The following is a 27,156-nucleotide window of genomic DNA, read 5'->3' on the forward strand; positions in this document are numbered from 1 at the left end:
TAATCGTTGATATTTGGTGCTGATATCTCTTCACCGTTTTCGTGGACCTCGGAAGAGGGTGTGAGCTCAGTGCAAGGCGCCTAGATTCAGTTATGCCTTAAACTGATGAGTAAGGAAAATAACGATGCGGGGTGACGCCCGCGTCCTCGCCTAGATTTGCGAGTTCAATTTTTGAACGGGTACAGGTCTGACCTGAGGGTGACCAGCCTACTCTGCTGGACGCCCCGGGAACCAGGATCTGCCCCGCCCCCCTATTTGTGAAACTAAAAACAGACTTAAAAATCACTTGAATTATGAAGTATGTAGCTTTTATAGACAAAGTGTAAGTGTGAGGTTTTATCTTATCTAACAAGCCTTAAACCGTGTGAGATTCAGAGGAAAATAATAATCACATCTTTTTTCCCCTTTTTTTTTAGGTCAGAGAGTAATGTAATTTGTACAAAAGTCTAAAAAGCAACAGAAATGTCCCTCCGTGACTGCCTTAGTAGCAATACATACATCAACCACGAGGTGGCGACGCAGTACAACTACTGAATACCCCTCTGAAAATACTCATATGGGAAAAAAAACTCTAAAAAAAGCTAGTAAAGCCTTTACATTTTTTAGCCCAAATGTCCCCAACGTCTCCTAGTTTGAACGTCATTTCTGTAAAACTAACACAACATAGTAACACAGATGTAGGCCTATCCCTCTTAACTGAGATACAGTCGATCAGACACAGCAGGTTGTATGTTTGATGTCTAATGCAGTGCCAAACATTTATTTTTTGTTTCTTGTTTCAGAGTGTGTCTGTTATTTCGAAAGAGTAATTTAAGCAAAGGTTGAGGTCACCTACCACACTCTGAAAATCTGCATATGTGCAAATATGGAGCTCACCTGGTTACTTGAATGTAGGTATCCCATAAGGCCTTGCTCAAATCCTCATAATCATACAACAGGTTTGTCCTTTAAAATAAATGAAAAATACAGTGGACTGAGTAGTGTTTTCTGTGGTATTTAAAACATGAGTCGATGCTATATACACTATAGGTTTTGAACATGGTTTTAATATATACTTATACTGTGTGTGGAAGTTTATGTAGAAGGCTGTTTGAGTAGCCCACCATGACTGAAGATCCTTGGCCCCAATGTGGACAGTGTTATTCTGAATCAGAGCTGTTATGCCTTAAACTGATGAGTAAGAAAAATAACAGCATGGGGTGATACCTATGCATTTACTGTCATTGTAAACTGGACTTTTATAAGGGACAAAGGTCTTTGTGGAGAGGAACTCACCTACTTAGTGAGAAGCTTTCTGCTAGTGGGATCTGTCCTGATTATGTTGGTGAAAAAAAAAGAGTGTGCTGGCCTGCCATCTACAGGCGTGGCATGGATTTGTTGTGTTTGTGTTAGAATGGGTGGCTGTTACTTAAAGGATCATTAAGTTTTTTTTAAGTTATAGTTTCTCATGGTGATTTTTCCACTGCATGAAATCTACACAACTCTACTTGACTCAGCACGGCTCTTTTGCTTTTGCACTGGCTAAATATGTTACTTGTTAGTAGGTACTAAATGGTGTAAACCCTGCATTTCGTGCTGATTGGCCAGAGTCACGTCAATCACCATAAAATGCACAGCTCATTCCATAGTATGACTTCAGCAACACACTGCATTCCACAATTACACTGTGGTTGTTTCTGCCCCATTATAAGTGCAGCTAATTATTCAGAGATTATTCTCAGAATTATTCAGAGATTTTTCTCAGAATTCTGACTGTAGTCTCAGAGTCTTTTTTTGTTTTTTTTAATCAATGCCGTGGCCCTAAAACTCCGTGGTAAATGCTGCTTGGGCTGATGGCTGACAAAAATTTCCATTGAAAGTTGAAGAAAAACACAAATACACAATGAGTAAACAGCGCCTAAATTTACCGCCACCAGTGTTGTGGGTTTCAAAGCCAGCGATTCCTAGAGACGTGCTATGTCACCGGCTCCATTTCAAGGAGGGGCCCTGCCAGTGGAGAACTTTAAGCATGCCAAGCCAAGCCGCGTAGAGTCGAGTCATTTAGAGTTGGACCCATGCGGTGGAAAAGCACCAACATTTATTTTGATACGTTACTGATTTGTAACAGGAGGAAAAGAGCTTCGGTCATTGCTAGGTCTGCTGGGTTCAGCATTGCAGAAATTGCATTATGTTATTTTTGAAGGAATTTGGAAACGACCCTAATCTCACCTAGTGTTCCTTTAATGATAATCTTGACTTTTATATATGTCTTAATATAATGAGTTTAAAAAATAACAAATAAATAAATAAGTGGGAGAGCCTGACTCCACATCCAAATGGAGCAACACAGACACTTGAATCTATATTAAAGTATTAACAAGCTATAAATTAAATGCATTTGTTTATGATGATTCAATATATTGGGAGCAGGAAAGCTACATTTTATAATCACAGTTGTACAGTTTTTTAGTAGGAACCCAGCTCTCCAGGTTGCTGTTGGCCATGTGATTTTCTGATTGTAGCTGTAACCACTAATAAAAGATTTAATCTCTGATCATGGTGATTTTTCCACACTGAAAATACTAAATCTAATGCCATCCCAGTAAACAAGGAACGTCCCTGGACGTTCAAAATAGGTCTAAAAATAGTCTGTCCGTCAAGGACATATTTTAAACGTCAATGGGCGTCCAAAATCCATCTTAATAAGTTAGTTAAGTGGTGACCAATCGATAACGTCACTGGACGTCCAAAATACGTCTAATAGTCGTCTTTTTGATGTCTGTGTTTGGACGTCTTTTCAACTTTCATTTTCAACCTTAAGAGAACGTTGATTAGACGACAGTCATTACATTATTACAACGTTGAATCAACGGCTAAATGTTTACTGGGATAAAACTACCTCATGTTAAATTAGATAACGTCTAAGTTAATATTGTACTTTTACCAGTTTAGTCTTATTTTAATGTTAGTCATATTCGCACTATTTATTCTAGCATATTTTTATTTAAAGCCTTTTTATATATTTTTTTATGTCCAATATTATATATATTTTTGATTCACTGTCTTTAAAAATCTCATAAAAGTCACTGTCATTTTTTGTTTTAAAACCAGACTGGAGTCACGCTAATTAAAATCAAATTTAAAATTCTATAAACTGTAAATGTTAACGTTTTAATACTTCGGACTACATTTCCCATGATGCTTTGCTGGCTGTATCTCCGCGTTGTAAACAGGCCCGGTTAGTGTTCAGCATGGCAGCGGCGCTGTCCAGAGCTCTCAAACTGCCCGGTAAGACACACAACTTCATTATAATAACATTCTTAATATTGCACTAATTTAGTAGTATACCGGTAGTGTAGTTGTACAAGCTGATTCTGTGTTTTTTATTTATTTATTTATTTTTTTGGATGCAGTGCCGTTATAGAGAGAGCTTTAACGTTACAGTGGCGAAGATAACGTTCTATATTAGTTCATATTTACACTATACATGTTATATTGTACATTTATAAAACGTTAGGAGCGTAGATATTTGTATTCGTCTTTTGTCCTGATAGTGATTTATTGATAACACATTCGTTCAGATTTTCTTTCATTAATGATATGCCTCCGTGTGTGTGTTTTGTTTTGTATTTCTCTCTTTACGGGGACCGGACTTTCCTAGGATGATTCAAATCTTGAATTATTTAAAATCCTGGGGCCATGGGCCTGTTTTTCCTTTTCTACACAATCCATCATTTAATAGAAAAGAGTAAATGGTTATTATTTTATTGATGGAGTTAAGCAAAAATGTTAGGTTAGAACGTTAGCGGTAATAAATGCTAGTATTATAGCTGAAAACCCAGAGTTGTTTAAGCTACAAATACGGGTTTCGTAAAATAAGATTTAGTTTAGTTGGACACCTTAATCTTCGATAGAGAAAACAGAAAAGGGACATTAATAATGTGTAATTTCCATATGGAGCTTCTGCCACTTTTTCGTGCTAACGGAATGTTAGCTAGCTACTGTTACCTGATGCCGCTGTTACTCATTTTATTTAAAATTCTATTTATAATTTGTAAACAGTAAAGGTACAAACGTACAGTGCAGGTCTAATGGAGACTCATAATGTGTCGTTGTTGTCAAATATGCTGTATTTTAATTACATTATAATAAATGTTTACTAGAGGAATTGCACAAATTCTCAACATTTATGCTTGAAATAATAGTAGTAAATAATAAAAGGGTAGAAAAAGCCATTCTGAGTGGATATTGTGAAATACACATAACAGTTACAGTGGGATGTGATATGACCAAAGGCAGTGTAACTATTAGATATATTGCCTAAACTGGCTGGTAAACTTATGGCTGGTCACCTTTACTTTTAATTACACTTTGGGAACAGAGGATACAAATTGTAAAAGTATTGCAAGTGGAATTTTTGTTCATTCTGGCTTAATACAAAATTTTAGCTGCTCAACAAATAAAAAAAGGTTTATTTTTCAAATAAGCTATGACATATCCAATCATTAGTTAAATTGTGAGTGTGTATGTGTTTATGTGTTTGGGGGTGGGGGTGAGAGAGCAGAGAAAATAAAAGAGCGCACACATTTTTTTTAGACTGAATTGGAAAGTTTAGTCTAATCATGCTACAGGATGTAAAGAGAGAGAAATGCACAAACACACACACAGACAAACACCAATGCACAGAGAGAGAGAGAGAAGGAGAGGGGAAGAGGTTGAAAATGATTGTCAAAACAATTCTGCTAAAAGTAAAAAACCAGTTATATCTCTCTACCTTGCTTGTTTTGATGCAATGCTGCCATTAATCACAGGAGCCTATGTAATATCAAGATACTTTGCATTAGTGTGGTGGTTGAAAACACAACGTATTTCACATTTTTATCTGCCAAAATGTCTTCATGGAGCATAACATTTTCAAAACATTTGAATGGAGACTGTGGTGTTATAGGTTTTAGGTCAATACATTATCATTAAATTCTGAAATCTCTAATGCTTAGGGTGACTGTCTGTGAGGAGTGTGTTCTCCCTGTGTCTGCATGGGTTTCCTCCGGGTGACTGTCTGTGAGGAGTGTGGTGTGTTATCCCTGTGTCTGCGTGGGTTTCCTCCGGGTGAATGTCTGTGAGGAGTGTGATGTGTTCTCCCTGTATCTGCGTGGGTTTCCTCTGGGTGACTGTCTGTGAGGAGTGTGGTGTGTTCTCCCTGTGTCTGTGTGGGTTTCCTCCGGGTGACTGTCTGTGAGGAGTGTGGTGTGTTCTCCCTGTGTCTGTGTGGGTTTCCTCCGGGTGACTGACTGTGAGGAGTGTGGTGTGTTCTCCCTGTGTCTGTGTGGGTTTCCTCCGGGTGACTGTCTGTGAGGAGTGTGGTGTGTTCTCCCTGTGTCTGCGTGGGTTTCCTCCGGGTGACTGACTGTGAGGAGTGTGGTGTGTTCTCCCTGTGTCTGTGTGGGTTTCCTCCGGGTGACTGTCTGTGAGGAGTGTGGTGTGTTCTCCCTGTGTCTGTGTGGGTTTCCTCCGGGTGACTGACTGTGAGGAGTGTGGTGTGTTCTCCCTGTGTCTGCGTGGGTTTCCTCCGGGTGACTGTCTGTGAGGAGTGTGGTGTGTTCTCCCTGTGTCTGTGTGGGTTTCCTCCGGGTGACTGTCTGTGAGGAGTTGGTGTGTTCTCCCCGTGTCTGCGTGGGTTTCCTCCGGGTGACTGTCTGTGAGGAGTGTGGTGTGTTCTCCCTGTGTCTGCGTGGGTTTCCTCCGGGTGACTGTCTGTAAGGAGTTGGTGTGTTCTCCCCGTGTCTGCGTGGGTTTCCTCCCGGTGACTGTCTATGAGGAGCATGGTGTGTTCTCCCTGTGTCTGGGTGGGTTTCCTCCGGGTGACTGTCTGTGAGGAGTGTGGTGTGTTCTCCCTGTGTCTGTGTGGGTTTTCTCCGGGTGACTGTCTGTGAGGAGTTGGTGTGTTCTCCCTATGTCTGGGTGGGTTTCCTCCGGGTGACTGTCTGTAAGGAGTTGGTGTGTTCTCCCCGTGTCTGTGTGGGTTTCCCCCAGGTGCTCTGGTTTCCTCCCACGGATTGGTGACTCAAAAGTGTCCGTAGACGTGAGTGAATGTGTGTGTGTTTCCCTGTGATGGACAGATGCCCCATCTAGGGTGTGTTCCTGCCTTGCGCCCAATGAGTCAGGGCAACCCTGTACTGGATAAGTGGTTCCAGATAATGAATAAATGAAATGCTTTACTTATTTACTCATTCACTAACATCTGACTATACTGTTCTATTAAACATGGTGTCCCAGTGATTTAGGCCACAGACAGAATTCAGACAACACATTCTTGAATCTGAATCATTTATCGTTTTGACTTCTTATTGCATAATAAATCTGGAACATCAACACTGTTTAGAGGTAACACAAAAGAGGTATCATCCTAAGACATCAAAGTAAGTCAGTTTAGTGATATTTTACAGCTTCAAATGTATTATTATTATGGCTTCCTCCATATTCCAATTACATCAGTAAAAATACTGTAAAATCCTGTTATATTGTTTGTGAATTTTGTCTTATCTGTGACATAGCTTTTCGTAGAATTAAATAATTCTTATGCCCACTTCCTTTCACCACCTTTGTAAACAGTTCTGTATCAGTACGTTTCTCTAGAACAGAGCATTTCCTAATACACTACACAGAATTACTTTGTTTATACTATTTTGATTTGGCAAAAAAAAAGGGAAAATGCTCTGTTAGTTTTGTGGGTACATTTATTAATACCACTATTGTATATGCAAAATAAAACAACATCTCATTAAATCCATTCATTTGTGTTGGTCAGTTACGAGGCATTGCAAGTTTTTTTTTGGATGATGTGCAATACTGGCCCAGCAGTAATATGAATTACCCAGTGAACCTGCATTGTGATATAAATACCCCTTATTTACCCAAAACACACTGAGCTATGCAGAAATCCAAACTGGAGCAAACGGAACATGTCTGAACACGTCATAGCCCTGATCTTAAAAGCAGTGGGGACTTGGGTTAAAATTTCAAGAGATAATTCTGCTGTTTTATTATAATATTTGAATTTCCTTTCAGCAATAAAGTACACAATCGGCTGCATATTAATGACATTTACATTTGGTTCTTGTTCTGTATGGACAGGTTAGTGTGTGCATATTTTTTATTGCAAACTATTTGTCTGTTTAGTTTCATAAGTAAGTTTCATGTAAGTCCTCTTAACGAATGGAAGAAGCTTGAGAAAGGGCAGGTCAAAATAATTAGGATACATTCATGAATTACCTGGGGGCGGCACAGAGGAAACCCACGCAGACACAGGGAGAACACACCACACTCCTCACAGACAGTCACCCGGAGGAAACCCACGCAGACACAGGGAGAACACACCACACTCCTCACAGACAGTCACCCCGGAGCTGGAATCGAACCCACAACCTCCAGGTGCCTGGAGCTGTGTGACTGCGACACCTACCTGCTGCACCACCGTGCCGCCCAGTTACATTTATAAAATAAATACATTTGTTTAAATTTACATTGCAAATATTTGTAAAGTCAAAGTCTCGAATTTAACGTTCATTTGTAAATTGTTGAATCTAAATTGTTAATTGTGGATCAAGTCACGTGTTTTCCGTGACGTGCATTTGTTCATGTCCTCTCACAGGTTTTTGTATTTTGACACTTTCCTTTCGCATTTCACCCGCTCAAAACACAAATGCAGCCTGATCCACAAATGTGGCCAGCAGACGAACAAGCCACAAATCCAGATTGACTATACATTTGGTCATGATGATCTTCAAAACTTACATCAGAGCATAAGTGAATCTACATTCAGCAAGCTACCTTTTTAAGCATCAAACCTATTGATCTGGTATTCCACATCTCATGTACAGTCCTGTCTTGCTAAGAACTGTAATGACAGGCATCAGTATGAGGTTTTGTTGGATCAGGAACAGATTTTCATGCTAAAACTGGTCTCCAAGGTCACCATTCTTGGAGCTCCAAGGAATCTAGAGTGAAAAGTCTGTCTTTGTTAGCTTCATGTAAGTCGGTTTCATTAAAACAAATTCTCTCTATTTCATTAAGCAGTGATTCTCGCAGTGCTATCATATAACAATGATAATGTCAATGCATGCATCAGCGCTATCAAGCTAGGAGTCCATTAAAGCAAGTTGAGTATCAAAGATATTTCTGATAGCAGTAGTTTGTTTTGACTGGGCTCGGGTTCATCAGAGATTTTCTTTTAGTGGCTGTGAGAAATTGAAGTGCAGAATTTCTTATCATAGATATATCTACAGCACCTTAAACCTTAATTTATCAGTAATCGTTTTTAGCACTGTAAATACAAACTTTAACTTCCCAGGGAAATGTAAAAGCTGAGATCAGTCTCAATGAGGCCAATAAGGCTAAGTAATATAAGCTCATCATGATCAGTCCTGTGTTCTGTTTTCTCTTACGAACTCTAGTGAAATCCAGTTTTGAAACTGAATTTTATTATCACTCAGTGTCATCCCAAACAATAATAAAAACTGTTAAAATGCAAATTTATAAAGTACTAAATATAATGAATTAAAGAAGGTATATACATGGTTTAAAAACCTGTTTATTACGCAGTTATTAATTAGGTTGTAAACACCTTAAATGTTATTAATAATAATTTGTAACACAGAGATGAATATATACGGAAGCTGACTGAGTTACTGTGGTGAAGCCAGAGTAAGGTTAGTATTTTGCAAGATCTGAGATTAAACAGAGCAGGTGAATGTGGGTTCACTTTTTGGCGAACACCAGGTCACTGTTGCCCTTTTCATCTGTGCTTTATAAATGATTATAATGGCTTTACTGTATTAGCCCTGTGAAGGACTGGCGCCCCCTCCAGGGTGTATTCCCGCCTGGAGCCCAATGATTCCGGGTGGGCTCTTGACCCACCATGACCCTGAACTGGATAAGGGGTTACAGATAATGAATGAATGAATGAATAATGTATTAGCCACATAATTAATAACTACATGTAATACAGGTTTTGAGCCATTTGTAAATCTTTATAAGTGTAGTGTTATTATAAAGTGGTACCAAGAAGTTATTTTGAATGTCACGTGAATATAATTCATAGAACTGAAATACAATAGATTTTAAAAACTATGTAATATCTGTACCTTAAAATTGCAGCTTCAGAATCACTATTGATGCCTAACAGTGCTGTAATTGGGAGAATAGTTTGGGATCAGCACTGCAGAAATGTATCTATGTAACTTTTGGAGGATGGTAAGAAACAACCCCTCCCTCCTGCTCACCAGTGATTTCAGTACAGTGCAGTAAAAATGAATCACACTAAGGGTACGTTTTTTTAAGGGGTAAGTGTTTCTTTAAGCTCCATATAATAAGTGGGTTGTAATATGTTTAGTAGGTAGCTGCTATTTCTCGGCCATCAAGGTTGAAATTCATAAATCAATTTCTAATCAAATGCCAGAGAAGGAACTTTCATGCTTCAAATATTTTGTTTTGTGTTTTTGTGCGTATTTACGTTCTAAAAAATCAAGTGAAAAATATTTTAAATTAAAATGGATATTGGTGGTGCAGCAGGTAGTGTCGCAGTCACACAGCTCCAGGGGCCTGGAGGTTATGGGTTCAATTCCCTCTCCAAGTGACTGTCTGTGAGTTGGTTTGTTCTCCCTGTGTCTGTGTGGGTTTCCTCCGGGTGACTGTCTGTGAGGAGTGTGGTGTGTTCTCCCTGTGTCTGTGTGGGTTTCCTCTGGGTGACTGTCTGTGAGGAGTGTGGTGTGTTCTCCCTGTGTCTATGTGGGTTTCCTCTGGGTGACTGTCTATGAGGAGTTGGTGTGTTCTCCCTGTGTCTGCGTGGGTTTCCTCCGGGTGCTCCAGTTTCTTCTCACAGTCCAAAAACACACGTTGGTAGGTGGATTGGCGACTCAGAAGTTTCCGTAGGTGTGAGTGTGTGAGTGAATGTGTGTGTGTGTGTCTGTGTTGCCCTATGAAGGACTGGCGCCCCCTCCAGGGTGTATTCCCGCCTTGCGCCCAATGATTCCAGGTAGGCTCTGGACCCACCGCGACCCTGAACTGGATAAGGGTTACAGATAATGAATGAATGACTGAATAAAATAGATATTTTTACCAGTTAGGCCTATTTGGTTTTGTTTTGAGTCATTGGTGACATTAGGATGGGTATTTATATTTGTCATCATGCTATTACTGCATTAAATGAGACTCAGAACCAGACCACAAAAGATATAACATGTGACATTAACACAGTAAATCATAATTTCAACCAACTTCAAACTTAAGGAGATTGTGAACTGGAGAGTAAAATGCATTCTGTGCAATTTTTGTAAATGCACTTGTACTCAAAGAGCCTGCAGTCTAAAAATATAGACCATGGTTTATGCTGACATCATTGCATGTGAAATTGAACAATACTCAAGATGTTTTCTAGAGATAAGCTGCTGAACAGATATTTCCCCTTCTTACACTGATAAATGCACTAAAAAACATGCTGAAATACTCATGTTTGTTACATTTTCTGTCATATCATTGGTGTGTGTGTTTTTTTCTTTAAAGAGATATGCAGCTTATGTGGTTTGTTCATATGTGTGTGTGTATTTCAGGTAAGAAGGGCTCACAGCTGGGTGAATATGACCCCCTTACACAGGCAGACAGTGATGATGACAGTGAGGAGGATGACCTAGTACTTAATTATCCCAGAAATGGGCTGGGCCGAGGCAGCTGCTTGGGGTCAGGGGCGACAGACACCCGGTGTGGCAGGACGAGGCTGCAGGAAGAAGACTATCTAGAGGAGGAGGAGGAAGATGAACGGAGAGATGGCCAGGGCATGGGCAAAGGACCAAGGCTGGACGGCACTGGTGGAGGGGCAGGATCAGAGCAAGTTGGGGATGAGGAGGGTAAAAAAGCAAAAGCCCGTGGGGCAATCCGAACCACAGCCTTTCTGCTGCCCTTGGCCTGCGCCACACTGACCGTGCTGCTATGTTCATTCCTGGTGCCCTGCAAGCAGGGGGAAACACAAAACCTCCCACAGTGGGAAGTCCAGCTAGGGGACACAGGAGGTGAGTAAACTGAGCATAACATCACAACTTCACTGGGTAGTGCATTACGTTTCTGTGACTACCCGGAATCACTGGGTGCAAGGCAGGAACATACTCTGGAGGGCGCCAGTCCATCACAGGGCAACACACACTGACACACTTACACCTATGGACACTTATGAGTTGTCAATCCACCTACCAACATGTGATTTGTGGACCGTGGGAGGAAACCGGAGCACCTGGAGGAAACCCACATGGACACAGGGAGAACACACCACACTTCTCACAGACAGTCACCCGGAGGAAACCCACGCAGACACAGGGAGAACACACCACACTCCTCCCAGACAGTCACCCGGAGGAAACCATGCAGACACAGAGAGAACACACCACACTCCTCACAGACAGTCACCCGGAGGAAACCCACGCAGACACAGAGAGAACACACCACACTCCTCACAGACTGAGTGTCACCCGGAGTGGGAATAAAATATCTCGCCCTAAAATAAAATAATAATAATAATATGAACTGGCCTCATAAAAGTTAGTGCTTGTGATTTTTTTTGTTTATCAGAAATCCGGTCTTCCCAGAGAATATCTAGGATTCAAGGAGCACATTTGTGTATGGGAAAATGAATACTGTTTTTCAGATATAATGCTATACCATTTGGTAGTGTTGCATTCTATTAATGCCTAAAATGGGACATGTTATACTCCATTTCAAGTTAACACAGTTCCCTACAGGCTTTGATTGAAATAACACAAGGATCTGCTAATAACAATATCATAACATTTAGCTTTATCATTATCACTCATGGCCAGCTGATGTTCCTGCCTCCAACACCAACATTACAATGACAAGAAAAAAAAGTATTGTGGTTGGTGTGACACAACTGATAACACCACTACCTGCCAGTGCACTACCACACCATGTGGGAGGCAGGGATTTGATCCCCTGTATGGGTAACTCTGCTTGTGCTACACCAGTACAAGTCCTTGATTAAGATACCTAACGCTACACTGGCCATCCTCTGTAACACCGTTAACCTTGTGAGTTTCTCTAGATAAGCATCAGCCAAATACCAAAAATGTAATTAATGATTCCTGGAGACTGGAAGCTTCTTTTGTAAACAGCCAGTGCAGACTGCAGAAGTGTAATCATTAGATTAAAGGCCTGCAGAGTGAAACTGACTGAGTAAACCGTTATTACATTCTGTAACGTCTGGTCTTGCCTCCTCCAGGTGTGACATCACCTCCTTTGACATTATGGGATGTGGATGGGGATGGAATGGAGGATTTGTTAATTGCAGTCATCAAAATCTCCAACAGCAGTCAGCAGATCAGTTCTCAAGGCAACAACAAAGGTACAAATAAAGAATGGAACAGAAGATATATGAAGAGAGACGTAGAAAGAGACAGAAAGGGGAAGGTGACAAAGGGAATTGTGCAGGGAACGAGAGGGAGAAAGAGGGAAGAGTGGAATGAAGCCAAACCACAGGAGCCTAATTAATAAATGTTTTGCTCAGTTGCTGCTTTAAGTAACTGATAATGACTTATCACATGTGCATGTGTGTGTACAATCTCTGATCTACTACAGTTACCTTAGTCACACCCTTTATCAACTAATCCCTGATTTCTTAGCCTTGTCTCTCAAATCAGAAATGTAATGTATTTGTAATGGCTGCATAGTCAATACAGTAGTTTATTAATCAGTCAGCACACACACACACACACACACACACATACACACACACACACACACACATTCAGATTATAGAACCATGAATAGTGTTATTTTTGACTACATTAGTAATCGCAAAGACATGTTATGTGCTAAAATTATTGCAATTTAATAAATGGTTTGTTTATCTCAGAATATTTGGGCGTTTTATTTCAAAATGTTAGAGTATAAAAACATAAGAGATTCCGATATCAGATATACACAGATCAACCATAACATTATGACCACCTCCTTTTTTCTACACTCACTGTCCATCTTCTTAGCTCCATTGACACTACAGGAGAACTTTGATGTTCTGTATAATTTGTTTGCACCCTTTCACCCTGTTCATCAATCTTCAGCACCCACAGAGGACCACCACAGAGGACCACCATCATTTTCAGCGCTGCAGTGACACTGATGTGGTGGTGGTATGTTTGTGTGTTTTGTGCTGTCACAAGTGGATCAGACACAGCAGTTTCGGCTGGAGTTTTTAAACACTGTGTCCACAAGGGTCCACCTTGTTGATGAAGTCAGAGACAATAGCTTTTGTTGTTTGTTTTGGTTGTCCTCTAGTCCTTCATCAATGATCACTGGATGCTGTTGTCTGGATATTTTTGATTGGTGGACTATTCTCAGTCCACCGTCGGCTTAAAAAACTTCAGCAGCGCTGCTGTGTCTGATCCATTTGTACTATTACAACACACATTAACACACTACCACCACATCAGTCACTGCAGCATCTGTGGTGGTCCTGTTTGGGTCATGACCATTGAACAACAGGGTGAACGGGGGCAAACAAAGCCTAGAAACAGATGGATTCCAGTTTGTAATTGTAGAACAACAAAGTCCTCCTGTAGGCTCAGTGGAGCTGAGAGAATGGACACTGAGTATAGAAACAAGGTGGTCGTAATGTTATGGCACATTGGTGTATGCCTATTTCACCGTCTTGCTTTCTTACTCTGTAGAGTACAGTGTCGTAGCTCTGCGTGGAGTGAGTGGGGAGACGATATGGAGTCATTCTCTGAAGGAAACTGCAACCTCCCTGCAGTGTGGCCTGCAGATTGCTGTACCTGATGATTCCACACCTCAGAGGGAGGCACCTCCACCTGTCTGCCTCCTCATCACTCCATCACACCTCACTGCCATCAACGCCTCATCAGGTTGTTTTTCCACTGCCTGAGGATTTTATTAGAAAGCTAAAAGCTTTTCCTCCTGTTACAGGCCACGTTTCTTAGAAATCTGTTCTTTGTGCTTTGACATATTGGCTGTTTTATGAGCTGCACACTTTGTAACAGAAAAAGAAGGACTGGTATGTGATCATCATTGATTGACTAATTATTAATTGCTGGCTGGTGCAGGTAAGACGTTGTGGAAAGTTCCGGCAGGAAAAGTGGAGTCTCAGGCTCTAGCTGTACCTGACCTGCAGGGAGATGGTGTTCCAGACCTGTTGATTGCTACACTACCTGCAGACAAGGTGAGCAACACACTTACACAACCCTTTAAGCCCTTGAATGTTTTCTAAAGGCTTTGAAATGATGTGTCTTTAATATTCTGATTGAATTGAAGGATCCAGATCTTTGTCTAGTCCTGCACTCAGGGATGACTGGGTCTCTGATTGGTCAACCAGTGAACTTCACTCTCTCAGCACAGGGAAAACTGATTGGTCCGTTGCTGCATGAGACAGCAGTGGGAGCGTACTATATCCTGTTTGGTTTAGGTAAGAAGTGAAGGCCACACACACACACACACACACAAGCAGTCCACACACAGGGCTACGTACAGTACATAAAAATAAAACACTAAATATAAAGTAAAATCAAAACCTAAAATACAGTATACAAATGCAGAGAAGCAGACCTCAAAAATAAGTCTGCACCTTATTAACAGTAACTGATTAAACTGTAACTATTATCATTGTAGCCCTTTCCGCAGGAATTCTGTATGAAATGCTGAATGAAATATAAATGTAAGTGACCACTTTTGTGTTTTCTGTGATTCTGGTGCAAATACAGGCACTGTAGAAGCTGTCTCTCTGAGGGATATTTACAAAAATGCCACAGGTCGCACTGCGCTACCTGCTAGCCTCAGCATTAAAGACCCCATCTGGGAGAAACAGAGGAAGACAAACAAGTCCAACCTTATACACCTCAGCAGGTTCAGAAAACACATGCACACATGCAATGATATGCTTTAAAAGTTGTTTATATATACACACACATGTCATGCTTCTCTTTCCATTTGATAGTGGTTCTGAGTATTTACTACCCCTGGTGGCTGGAGTGTGTAACAATCTCAATAACCTGGATCCTCAGTCCAACCGTAATGTGAGCCACAGTGACTGGGTACTGTTGAGTTCTAACAGCACAGTCTCCATCATCAGACAGAGAGACATTCACACAGACTGGGCTGTCAACTCTTCTGCGATACACAGGTATGATTGGGAAGGAGGATGGACATTTATGTGTGTTTGTTATTGACAGTGGAGGACAAAGTACACAACACACAAAATGTAAAAGTACTGATACGCAAGGTAAAATATTACTCCAGTAAAAATAGAAATCCTCCTTGTAGATCTCTACTTGAGTAAAAGTACAAAAGTATTTACCTTCAAATGTACATTAGTATCAAAATAAAAGTACCATGACGTATCATAGCTCTAATGTCCTATTATAATTTTTATAACAAGACTCATGCTTTATACATCTATCCATTCATTATCTGTAACCCTTATCCAGTTCAGGGTCGCGGTGGTCCAGAGTCTACCTGGAATCATTGGGCGCAAGGCAGGAATACACCCTAGAGGGGGCGCCAGTCCTTCACAGGGCAACACACACACACACACACACACACACACACATTCACTCACACCTACACACACTTTGGAGTCGCCAATCCACCTACCAACATGTGTTTTTGGACAGCAAAATGGAAATACTTGAGTAAAGTACAGATTCACAAATTAAGACACTAGAACACAACATATCAACATTTAGATTGTGTTATTCAAACACAGGATGTGTGTTAAATCTCATAGTGTACGATAAAATGAAGAAGCAGAAGGGAAGAAGCAGCACAATGAAACATCAATGATACACATTGGGCAGAAGGTATATGGAATTCCATAATGTTAGAGTTTTTAGGAAGGACACCTATCGCTATTGCAGAATTGGCTTGCTCAGGTCAGGAACCTGACCCTAATTGGCCATGTGACGGGCAGTGGTTTTACCCAATACTACATACAAACTCTCAGCTGTAGAGTGAGATAACTGTCCCTGTACAACAATTAGGTTGGGAAAGGGAAAAAGTTTTTTAAAAGGTTTCTAAAACTATATAAATGTTGATGCTCAGTGAGTCTTTTCTCTGTCTCTGCGTGTAGCCGACCTGCTGTTGGTCATTTTAACGATGATGGAGTTCCTGACCTGCTCATTCAGCAATCTGCCAACGGAGTCCGAAAGGTAATACACACTTGACTGATTCATGCAGTTTTACCTGCTAATGTACACACTTTCATGTACTGACAATCTGCTCCACCTGCTTTTCTTTCATTCTCTCTCTCTCTCTGTCTTTTTCTCTCTCTCTGTTTCTTTCTTTCTCTCTCTCTCTCTCTCAATCCCCCCCCCTCTCTCTGTTTCTTTCTCTCTCTCTCTCTCTCTATCTCTCTCTCTCTTTCCCTCTCTCTCTCTCTCTCTCTCTCAATCCCCCCCTCTCTCTCTGTTTCTTTCTCTCTCTCTCTCTCTCTCTCTCTCTCTCTCCCTCTCTCAGGTTCAGATTATTGATGGAGCTAAGGGTGTGTGTCTGTGGGAGGCTGAGTTTGTTTGTCCTCGTCTCGTTCTGGAAGGTTCCTCCATTTTGACCACGGCTGGTCAGTCTGTGTTCCTGTTCTGGGCTGGAGACCTCCTGCCCCCCTCAAGGAACGTGACCAAGGCAAGATTTCCATAAATAACTTTTCTGAACCTAGATTCTTTTATGGACATAGATCTGTGCAGTAGTTTTATCACCGAAAGTAATATCTACATGATGTTTTGTGTCATCACTGCTTCAAATACATTTGTTCCTAAAGGAGTTGCATTTTTTTGTGAATATATTGTTATTATGATTTTTTTCACAAAAAGGATTTGCATTTTGTAGAAATTACAGAAGTTATGCAATAAGACTTCATCTTCTGGCTCAGGAACGTTATATGTTTTCTTTATACTTTAATGTAAATTGTGAATTACATGCTGCAACACATACATGGAAGGAAAATAGAAAAAATGTATGGAAGTTTCTCTGATTTGATGCATGTGTGTGTGTGTGCGTGTGTGTGTGTGTGTGTGTGTATTCGTGTAGCAGGTTAGCACACCTGAGCCGGTGCTCCGCAGACTGTTCCTTCTGCACCCGGCATATCCCACAATCCTGCAGCAGCTCATGAGCACCACTGACACAGCGCTAACCGCTATAGGTAACACACACACACACGCACACACACAAGCACGAGCACACACACACACACACACACAAACTCCACTTCAGAAAATGCAAAAAAAAAATGATATTCGTTGTTGCTTGAGTATGAATTGAGCGTGAATTTTCAGTGTCTAATGATTAAAAAAACTTTTTAAAATCAACCATTTCAGATTCAAGAATGTTGAGCACTTCTGTGAAGGATGCAGTTAGTTTTGCCAAACAATCAGTCGTACAATGGTTGACATCTGAACAATGCAGTGTAGACATTAGGAGCAGAACTTGCCTAGAATTATATTGAAGTTATGTTAGTTGTTTATTAAAGTTGGCTTTATGCAATAAATGATTCCTTTGTATTACGCTGTAATAAGCTTGGTAAGGTTTTCTTTGGCAGTCCCGATGTGTCACAACATAATTAATTAATTATAATTACATAATATAAAATAATAAACAAGACCTCAAAGCCAGCACCTGGAAAAAATATAATAATGATGGCATCCATCCATCCATCCATCCATTATCTGTAACCCTTATCCAATTCAGGGTCGCGGTGGGTCCAGAGTCTACCTGGAATCATTGGGCTCAAGACGGGAATACACCCTGGAGGGGGCGCCAGTCCTAATGATGGCATATAACATTAAAATTATTTAAAAATCTAAAAAAAAATGGTTTTAATTTTTTATAACAGTGTTTTTTTCCTAGAGGTTACCACCACAGACAGTGTTTCTGACAGTGTAGGGTTCATCCATGGCCTAAAGATTACAGAAGTAGACCTAGGACATGTTAGATCCCCTGGACCAGAAGGAAAATGTAGGAGTGAAGGAACTGCGCTTCCTCCTACTTTAATAGTTACAGCTGATGTGCCTTTAAGCAAGGCCTCTAGTTCCTGGTATGTGTGTGCTCATTGCTCCTAGTTTGGGTAGGTGTATGTGTGAAAATAATGCTCACTAGTGTGTGTATATTGGTGTGATATGTGTATTATGTTCACTGCCACATGTAGAGTCTCACATTAATAAACTAGTACTCGTCTGTGTTCGTCTACAGACTGATTGTAATTAACAGGCTCTAAACCATTTCTCCACAGTGAGCTATCAAGAAGTTCAGAAAGACTCCTCGTACGTGGTGGTCCTATCTCGTCCCGTCTCAGGCCTGGGTCTGGGTGCTCAGGTGGTGAAGAGTTTGAGTGTGAAAGCAGCTCTAACATCTGCACTGACCGTTCGTCTCGGGCAGGACTCTAAATCCAGTGCTCCTCTCACACCCACTGACTTTCAGATCAACAAGTTCTTCAGACAGCTGTCCTTCAGGCAGCAGGTTGGTAAAAAGGAGAACAAGACACTGCCATAAATGTATAGTATGTAGATGTAGGCACAGCATTTATTGAGAACCCAGATCCTAATTATTGCCTTCCTTTCAAATTGTAATTTCTGCTTAAAACTACACATATTTTCAGTTTGGAATTTAAGAGTTTACCCTCTTTTCTTTGCAGTGAAAGTCTGTAAAAGCTCCTCCATCACCTCCTGCGGCAACAAATACACATCCAGATCTGAAACACGTTTGCACAACGAAAGCTCGGCTTTTAAATCCATTTTAAACCTGCAGCATGTTGGTCTCATTTAACAAGTTACTACCTGTGTGTATTTCACTTTGTTAATTTTGTTAAGTGCATAAGATCAAAACATATTTCTTAGATTTGAATACATTTATTTATTTATTTCCTGAGTGCTGGTGATTAAGTTTTGAAATGTAAAAAGGACCAGAAAGACCACTAATATTGCTAAGAGATCCATTGATTGGATTTGTATTTTTTTTTGTGATTTATAAAGAAATGTGTATATTTGAGATTAATGTAAAATGTGGACAGATTGCACTGAGCACAGTCTGAACCTAATATAAATATAATATTTTAATCATTGCTTTTGGATTGGCTCACACAGCCTCTAGAGAAACCTACTTTTGCTTCTGTGTGGTTCGTATCTTTTAATCATTACTGGTAATCTGTTATCTTTAAAGGGAAATTCTTCAAAAAACCTTTTTAAAAATGTAAATGAATTTGAGCTTTCTGGGGAAGTCACTGACTCTGATTTCTTTACAGCTGTGGTCATAGTAACAAGGGGGTCAGATTTTCTGTAATGTAAATATAATTATTTTATTTTACTATCTAGAACACCTGTTTTATTTGCAGTGTTTACAGTGGTGAAATGTTGGTACATTTTTTTTTTTTGCCTTATTACACCCTGCATGTCCCCCTCTGTCAATAATGTTTTCAAAAGCACATATTACATCAAAACCTTCTCTCAAAAATGATCATAACACAATGTCTCAGGCATGTAATAGTTTTCTTACAGGGAGCTTTTTAAAGACATTTAATGCTTCAGATGCTTGGTACCTGCTTGGTTCCTCTACAGCTCACCATTTCACATCAAATCACTTGACTTTTTTGGTATTACCCTTTATTCTCCTGTGTTTGACTTTTTCCTTCATTCCATCTGCTGGTATTATCTTCTGTTTATGCATTTCACCTGAATGTGATGTAGATATGTGACTCTTTTATTGTACAGCAGACGTTATTTATTGAACACATTAAAGCACTGGAAGGTTACTCTATTTTTAGAAGGTACATACAGCAGAGGCTAAAATGTACATCAGCTGTGCTAAAGAAAATTTCACAACTCCACTCATTTCATGTCAACCGTCCATGGGTTAGTAAAATTAATTTTGGTACTTTATTTCCACAAGTAGGGTTGGTTCTTCATTTACAAATGATGTCAAACGTCTAAGAGACTTATTTCTTTCAGGTTTCGTTTACTATGGTGACCAAACGTCCTCTTTTACCCGGACATGTCCTGTTTTTTAGACTTAAAAAAATGTCCGGGCGGAATTTCACAAACGTCCGGGATTTTGTTTTTCTAGAGTTTACATAGAACTTCGAGAAGTTTCGTTCACAAACTAGTCCCGCCCTCCCCTACTCCGATTGGTTCGCTTGAGTGAGAAGGGGGCGTGGTGAAGTAGCCTAAAATCTTCTGATTGGACGGTCTGACTGTAGAGCTACCGTTATTGGTCGATAACCTTCTCTGTAAACATTTATTTGGTCAGTCTGCACGTCAGTAGTCCTTGTTTACGTCAGGCAAAGCTCAAGTACCTACCCTCACCTCGAGCAGCTATGCCGAAACGTAAATGTAAGTTCTCGGATGAATTAAAAAAGAAATTGTGTAAAGGACCTAAAAGCACACATAGGTTCAGCTAAGAATACCACGGCAAGTGAGGGGGGTGATGAGGCCCCGCCCCCAAGACGTGTCCTCTTTTTCACCATCTCAGATCTGGTCACCCTACGTTTACTTAATGAGATTTTCAGTTAATCAAACGTTTGCATACACTGTGTTATTATCTGCTGGTGTGGCATTCTTAATTACTTTATTTATATTAAATTATTAAAGACAAGCTTCCCACAATACATTCCACCAGGGGTTGCCGTTTCCTGTCGGTCTTTCAATGGAGGATTCTTTATTGCAAAAGAGCCTTTCAGAATATTGGTGTTTAGCAATTTCTCATTCCCTGGCTCCTTTTATTCTTATTCTTGGCTTCATTTGAACACCAAAAAATGTTGAGCCCTGGGACCTAATTTGCATTTCCTTCCTGATCAATGTAGGGTTTGAATCTTCACAGATTTTTAGTTTTTGCATAAAGTTGTTTTTACTGTTGTTTGTTGTACCTTTATTTGTTTGAAAATTCCTGAAAAAGAACCAGTCTTGTGAAGGTCCATGTGTTTTTGGATCTGTGCAGAAGCTAGTTAAAGATGGACTGAGGCGAAGTAATAACAAAGGCCATGTCCCCTGGGCCAAAAAAGAGAGGCACTATCCAGCTTGTTATAAACACACAGTTCTAAAGCCAACATCTGTGATGGTGTAGGGGTATATTAATGCACATTTGTAAATGCACCGTTTATATGTATAGGTTTTGGAGCAACATGCTGCCATCCAGAAAACATCTTTTTTTAGGAAGGCCTTGCTTATTTCAGCAAGACAGTTCCAATACACATTCTTCATTTATTGCAGCAGCATCTTCCCTTTGTAAAAGACAGGTACTTTAGCTCAGACCTATTGAAAACATTTGGTGAACTATGAGATGAAAGGTTCAGTATTATTGAGCAGGTGAAATCCTATATCAAGCAAGAAAGGAAAACATTTAACTTCCAGACCTACAGCAACTGGTCTCACTAGTTCCCAAGTGTCTACAGAGTGTTGTTAAAAGGAGAGGTGATTCAAAACAGTGAATCAACATGCCCCTGGGTATGAAATGTGTGGTGTTGTGAAAATGTGAGTCTGAATGTATTTGGTCTTTAGCATAGTTGCATATACAATTTTGGATTTTGGCCTCAACTGGAAACTATGCTTTTGTGGTACAGACAATTTTAATGTTCTGTTTGAAATGGACTTTTTATTGCTGTAATACTTTGAGTTAGCTGATCAACTAAACAATAAAAACCAATGCACTCCTGAGGACTGTGTACAAATACATATTTTAAAAGGTTTATTAATAGTTTATTAATACTGTAATTTACTGATTTTACAATACAGAAAATTCTTTGCAGCAGTTCATGTAAACACTTATTCGGGGGGAAAAAACCCAGCAGAAATTAAGTGCAATTAAATGTTCTGTCAGAGGTAATATATGTTGAACAGTGAAATACTGATATGGAAATATTAAGAATGCATGAGAATGCCCTTAATGGTTTTACTCCAGGACATGAATCATGTAGCCATGGCTAGGGGGAAATTCATATTATTATACTGAACATCAGTTTATAGCTACTATAATCAATACATAAGTCAATTAGTTCAGCATAACTTTATCTCAGTGCAATACTCTTATTGTTCTTATTGGAAGACTTACTTAATCTAAAAGACATTTGATTCTTTTTTCTTTTGTGGTATGTGCACACTGCACAGAAAATAGTACAGGAATTGCTTTTTCAGTACTGCGTTTTTATCAAACACACACACACACACACACATATATATATTAACGTTGTAGGAAATATCTATAATTTTTGATACCTTGCACAAGTTATATAATTTTTAAGCGGGCGGACGCGGCGGGCACCAAAGGGTCCTCGTGGTGCAGGTTGTCGCAGCGGACCGGATTGGACATAGACTGTGGGGCTAAGATGTCTGTGCTGAACCTGTCGAGATTCTCCGCTGTTCTGAGGAGAAATGCGACTGTTTGTCCGCTCTGGAGAAGAGTGACCCAGAGCCGCACAGCAGTCTGCACCAACACAGGCGCCATTCTGGCCAAACCCAAGAAGGTAAAACAAACTCTCTCTCTCTCAATCATACTATGTCTCTCATTCTTTCTGACTTCTGCCGTTATCTCTGTGTCTGTCAGTTGTCAGTTATAGTGTTGTTGTTTTTTTGCTGAACGTCTTTCATGCTTACTTTTAAATATATTAATAAGAGGTTATATATATATATATTTTTTCTCTCTCTCTCTCTCTTTCACAACCCAAGATCTCCATTCTGTCTCTTCCTGTCTGTTTCTTAATATTGATTCACATTCCAGCCCATTGTGATTGGCTACTAATGATTAGTCCTCTGCCTATTTCCAAATGGGCCTCCTGTCACTAGTGTCATGCCCCAAAAAAGGAGCTCTTAGTCTAAGCTGATTTTCTCCATTAGAAAATGAATGTGATATTTCATTACTGCACCAAATGTGAGCTCGATTGTAGCAGGTATGTATCATTATTTCTATTTTGTTTAACAAACAACCTTGAAATGAATGGAGTGATACACGAGAAGAACAAATCTACAGGACAGTATCAGCCTTGGAGCATTTTAAACACAGGACACAGTGGGAGTGATTTAAGAAAACGACATTCATTGTCAGTGAAAAATCTGCTTAGACCAGGAGACCATTGGCATGATTCATAAATAAAGAGGTACCTTGTGCAATAACACCATATTTGGCTAGGTTTTATTCTTTATCTTTTCCTCTCTCAGACGCCACTCGGTCTTGTGCGTATTGCCATGGTGGTGGCTCCTTTCCTCTATGTAGGCACCCTGATCAGCAAAAACTTTGCTGCTCTTCTGGAGGAACATGACATCTTTGTCCCAGAGGATGATGATGATGATGACTGAACTCTGATGACTGTGAGTGAGAGTCTGAGATTGGTTTTCCAGGAGGATGCTAGCACTCATCAAATAACCATCCATTTATTTACTCATACTGTCACTGGTCAACATATACATACATATATAAAAAACCCAGGCCAAGGCATGATGGGTATCTGAGCTTTTAGAGTAGTCTTAGTAGCTGTATTATATTTACTCGGGTAAAATGAGAGCTTGAGTACAAGTACCACCCAGAAGACAATTCTTAATAACACAGAACTGCAGTGAACATTTTAATATATGCACACTCTCAGAAGAGCACCTGAAGTGTGGAAAACTGTTCTATATTTTGTATTTTAAAAAATCAATAAATATATGCTTTAAACTTGAAGTCAGAGGTTTTGTGACCAATCACAAAGTGAGTCAGTTTTTCTGGGTTTAGAACAGGTCCACATTTAATTCCATGTCTGACTTTATATGTACCTTTTGCTCAATCTAGGTTTGTTTTTAGAGATTTTATATCCCAAATACTCATTCATACATAAACACTATACAAATATATATATATTTACATACTCAGTTATTTACATATTCATCTGTCAGCAGCGCAAAAGCTCAAGGAAGATTCACTATTGTTTATCACTTGTTTGTTTGCCCTAAGTGTATTTTAATTTTATTGTATTTTAGCGCTTGCTGAATCGCCTTTAGCTTTCACCACTTTTGTCTGTGGAAGGCACTATACATATATTAGGAGTTATTATAAATCAAGAAAATCCACTTGACCCACTGATCCGTTAATCCAGTGTTGTAAAGTGCTGTGTGTGTTTCTGCAGAATTCTGAAGCTGGAAATGAGGGAAGATTACACTGGAGAAACAGCAGAATGTCCTATCACTTGGGAAACCCTGCTTTAGAATGATTCTGCAAATTGTCTGGAGCTCGAGTGTGTGTGTGTGTGTGTGTATTTAAAAGAGCTGCGCTCTCCTGTCTGCACGAAGTCAAATAAAGTCTAAACTGGAGAAACCTGACTGACACGGGTGCTGTATGTTTTCATCCAGATACAACCAGGCACTCTGAGCAGTTTTGCTTTAAGAAACTCGATTCTTAATCTGTTAAAGTTCTATGTAAATAATGTTAAGTAGTTAATTATATTCTGGCTGTATTTGAATTTTGCAGCTTATTTGTTCACTCTATTTTCTCCTCCAATTACACAGTGCAACCGAACTGGGAGGGTAAAAGCTAGCATATACTTTCTCCAGAGAATGCGAGGCCAGTCACAGAGCATTTTTTGAACTGCTGCTAATGCAAACTTATTGGACAGCTCAACATGTTTGGCTACAAATGCCAGTTCTGTTATGTCTGCTAACAGATGACCACATTGGCCATCATCAGTACTGGGAGGAGAGTGAGAGCCATCACCAGGGGCTGAACGTAAGGTTTCTTCCATGTTGGGACCAAAATATCAACAGCTACACTTCTGGGGAGTCCTATTGTAGCTATATCTTTACCAAAATATTGTAGAATAATAATGTCTAATGGTGGCGCACCAGGTAGGTGTCGCAGTCACACAGCTCAAGGGACCTGGAGGTTGTGGGTTCGCCTTGTGTCCGGTCCAAAAACACATTGGTAGGTGGATTGATGACTCAAGTGTCAATAGGTGTAAGTGAATGTGTGGGTGTGTGTCACCCTGTGAAGGACTGGCGCCCCCTCCAGGTTGTGTTCCTGTCCAATGATTCCGGGTAGGCTCCGGACCCACCGCGACCCTGAAGCACTTACAGATAATGAATGAATAATGTCTAATTCACTGAAGTAGTTCCTTCTAACTTTAAATCTTGCCCTTTATTTAGAATTATGGTAGTTACATTTTTAAATTGAAGAATTTTAAATGCAAGTTGGGGCCAGAGAATAGAAAAAAACACTAGTGAAATAGAATAAAAATACAATATGACAGTGTATATAATCTTATGTTGGTTTGATCATTTATTATATGTTAATGAATGCAATGTTTCTTCTTCAGGTAAATCTCTGAAAGAAACTCTTGGTAGATTTAAGCCCCGTAACTTGATATCAGTGTGTCCTACGGGCACCAGTTTATAAAAAAAACCCCTGCAAAACCCAATTTTATCTTCCACTCAGAATTTATGAAGCACTATGATTTTTTTTAAAAACTACAGGTGGATCTTAAGGAGAGTGGAGAAGGGAGTCAGGGCTAAAAGGCCTTTGGTGTTGCCACTTAAATGGTATCTACACCCTGCAGGTTCATTACCTCATATTGACTTTTGAAAAGTCAATATGAAGTGGGAGAAGGCATTATGAGGGGGTACTGTAGATCTGTAGGTGGAGACATTTCAGGTAAACACTCCTGAGGTGAGACCAATGCATCCAAGAACTAGTGCTTGTCCAGGACAAGCACGGCACATCAGGGGGAGGGAGTACTGGCTCACTAATTTGCATACTTTGACTTTAGCACTTTACAGATTACACTATCTGTGCCTATAACAGAGATGAACTTGAGGGTCTGTTTTTGGTAGTTCAGAAGTATATTACCAAATTATACACAAGACTGGTGTAGTTCATTAGCCTACCATTCAACTGGTAATAAAAAATAAAAGTAGTATTAGGGTGTAGTTATTCTAAGACTGCAGCTAATATATTTGCAAATATGCTACACTAATAAGCCTAATAACTACTGTACATTACTAAAACTATTGTAGTTGCTGAGTGTATTACATACGCCAACATTCCTAATCATTTGGGGTGTTCTAAGCAGCACACTACTCCAATAGTCCCTAGCCCTTTTTATATTCATAATCCTACTCATTCATCCATTATCTGTAAGCTCTTATCCAGTTCAGGGTCACGGTGGGTCCAGAGACACAGAACACACCACACTCCTCACCGTCACCTGTAGGAAACCCATGCAGACACAGGGAGAACACACCACACTCCTCACAGACAGTAACCCGGAGGAAACCCACGCAGACACAGAGAGAACACACCACACTCCTCACAGACAGTCACCCGGAGGAAACCCACGCCGACACAGAGAGAACACACCACACTCCTCACAGTCACCCGGAGGAAACCCACGCAGACACAGAGAGAACACACCACACTCCTCACAGACAGTCACCCGGAGGAAACCTACGCAGACACAGGGAGAACACACCACACTCCTCACAGACAGTCACCCGGAGGAAACCCACGCAGACACAGGGAGAACACACCACACTCCTCACAGACAGTCACCCGGAGGAAACCCACACAGACACAGGGAGAACACACCACACTCCTCACAGACAGTCACCCGGAGGAAACCCACGCAGACACAGGGAGAACACACCACACTCCTCACAGACAGTCACCCGGAGGAAACCCACGCAGACACAGAGAGAACACACCACACTCCTCACAGACAGTCCCCCGGAGGAAACCCACACAGACACAGGGAGAACACACCACACTCCTCACAGACAGTCACCCGGAGGAAACCCACACAGACACAGGGAGAACACACCACACTCCTCACAGACAGTGACCCTGGAGCTGTGTGACTGCGACACCTACCTGCTGCACCACCGTGCCGCTCTAATCCTACTCATTTGTATTTAAATGTAGCATGCTAATACTATTTACAGTAAGATACATCTTGAACAACTTTACTGTTACCTACATTATATTTGTTTATGTGATAGCAGTCTGTTGGTTTTACAATCAACGCCTGAAGCCCATCTTTTGCTGCAGAAATTGTCAGAAAGGGGACTTTAGGTCTGTATGTGTTTTATGCCTTAAGACTATAATTATATTGGAATGAATGTCATATGGATTCAGAAGTGAGTATGAAAGCAGGCAGACTCAGTGTTTGAA

The 27,156-nt window shown here is 40.3% G+C and overlaps 2 protein-coding genes and 2 non-coding genes across 5 annotated transcripts; all 4 read left to right on the plus strand.

Annotated features, from left to right (window-relative positions):
- Window positions 1-92: 92 nt before the first annotated feature.
- Window positions 93-245, plus strand: LOC136700576 (U12 minor spliceosomal RNA). Its single transcript, XR_010803791.1, has one exon. It is a non-coding gene; the product is annotated as a U12 minor spliceosomal RNA (small nuclear RNA).
- Window positions 246-1,160: 915 nt separating this feature from the next.
- Window positions 1,161-1,314, plus strand: LOC136700551 (U12 minor spliceosomal RNA). Its single transcript, XR_010803767.1, has one exon. It is a non-coding gene; the product is annotated as a U12 minor spliceosomal RNA (small nuclear RNA).
- Window positions 1,315-3,199: 1,885 nt separating this feature from the next.
- On the plus strand, window positions 3,200-21,671 carry fam234b (family with sequence similarity 234 member B). 2 transcript variants are annotated; one of them, XM_066674447.1, is made up of 13 exons: window positions 3,200-3,267; window positions 10,587-11,042; window positions 12,263-12,385; window positions 13,710-13,904; window positions 14,103-14,218; window positions 14,311-14,461; window positions 14,757-14,898; window positions 14,990-15,175; window positions 16,121-16,199; window positions 16,507-16,668; window positions 17,074-17,185; window positions 18,272-18,498; window positions 18,674-21,671. In XM_066674447.1, exons 1-13 carry the CDS (start codon window positions 3,231-3,233, stop codon window positions 18,674-18,676), a joined length of 1,989 nt encoding a protein of 662 aa, XP_066530544.1. In that variant the 5' UTR covers window positions 3,200-3,230; the 3' UTR covers window positions 18,677-21,671. The 2 variants fall into 2 exon arrangements, with proteins under 2 accessions (XP_066530544.1, XP_066530545.1); XM_066674448.1 differs by having other exon boundaries at window positions 17,077-17,185.
- Window positions 21,672-22,294: 623 nt separating this feature from the next.
- On the plus strand, window positions 22,295-24,311 carry LOC136700386 (essential MCU regulator, mitochondrial-like). The gene is made up of 3 exons (XM_066675721.1): window positions 22,295-22,489; window positions 23,181-23,330; window positions 24,125-24,311. Exons 1-2 carry the CDS (start codon window positions 22,352-22,354, stop codon window positions 23,316-23,318), a joined length of 276 nt encoding a protein of 91 aa, XP_066531818.1. The 5' UTR covers window positions 22,295-22,351; the 3' UTR covers window positions 23,319-23,330; window positions 24,125-24,311.
- The last annotated feature ends 2,845 nt before the right edge of the window (window positions 24,312-27,156 follow it).

The sequence above is a fragment of the Hoplias malabaricus genome, chromosome 6 (assembly GCF_029633855.1).
Source record: "Hoplias malabaricus isolate fHopMal1 chromosome 6, fHopMal1.hap1, whole genome shotgun sequence".
NCBI lineage: Eukaryota > Metazoa > Chordata > Actinopteri > Characiformes > Erythrinidae > Hoplias > Hoplias malabaricus.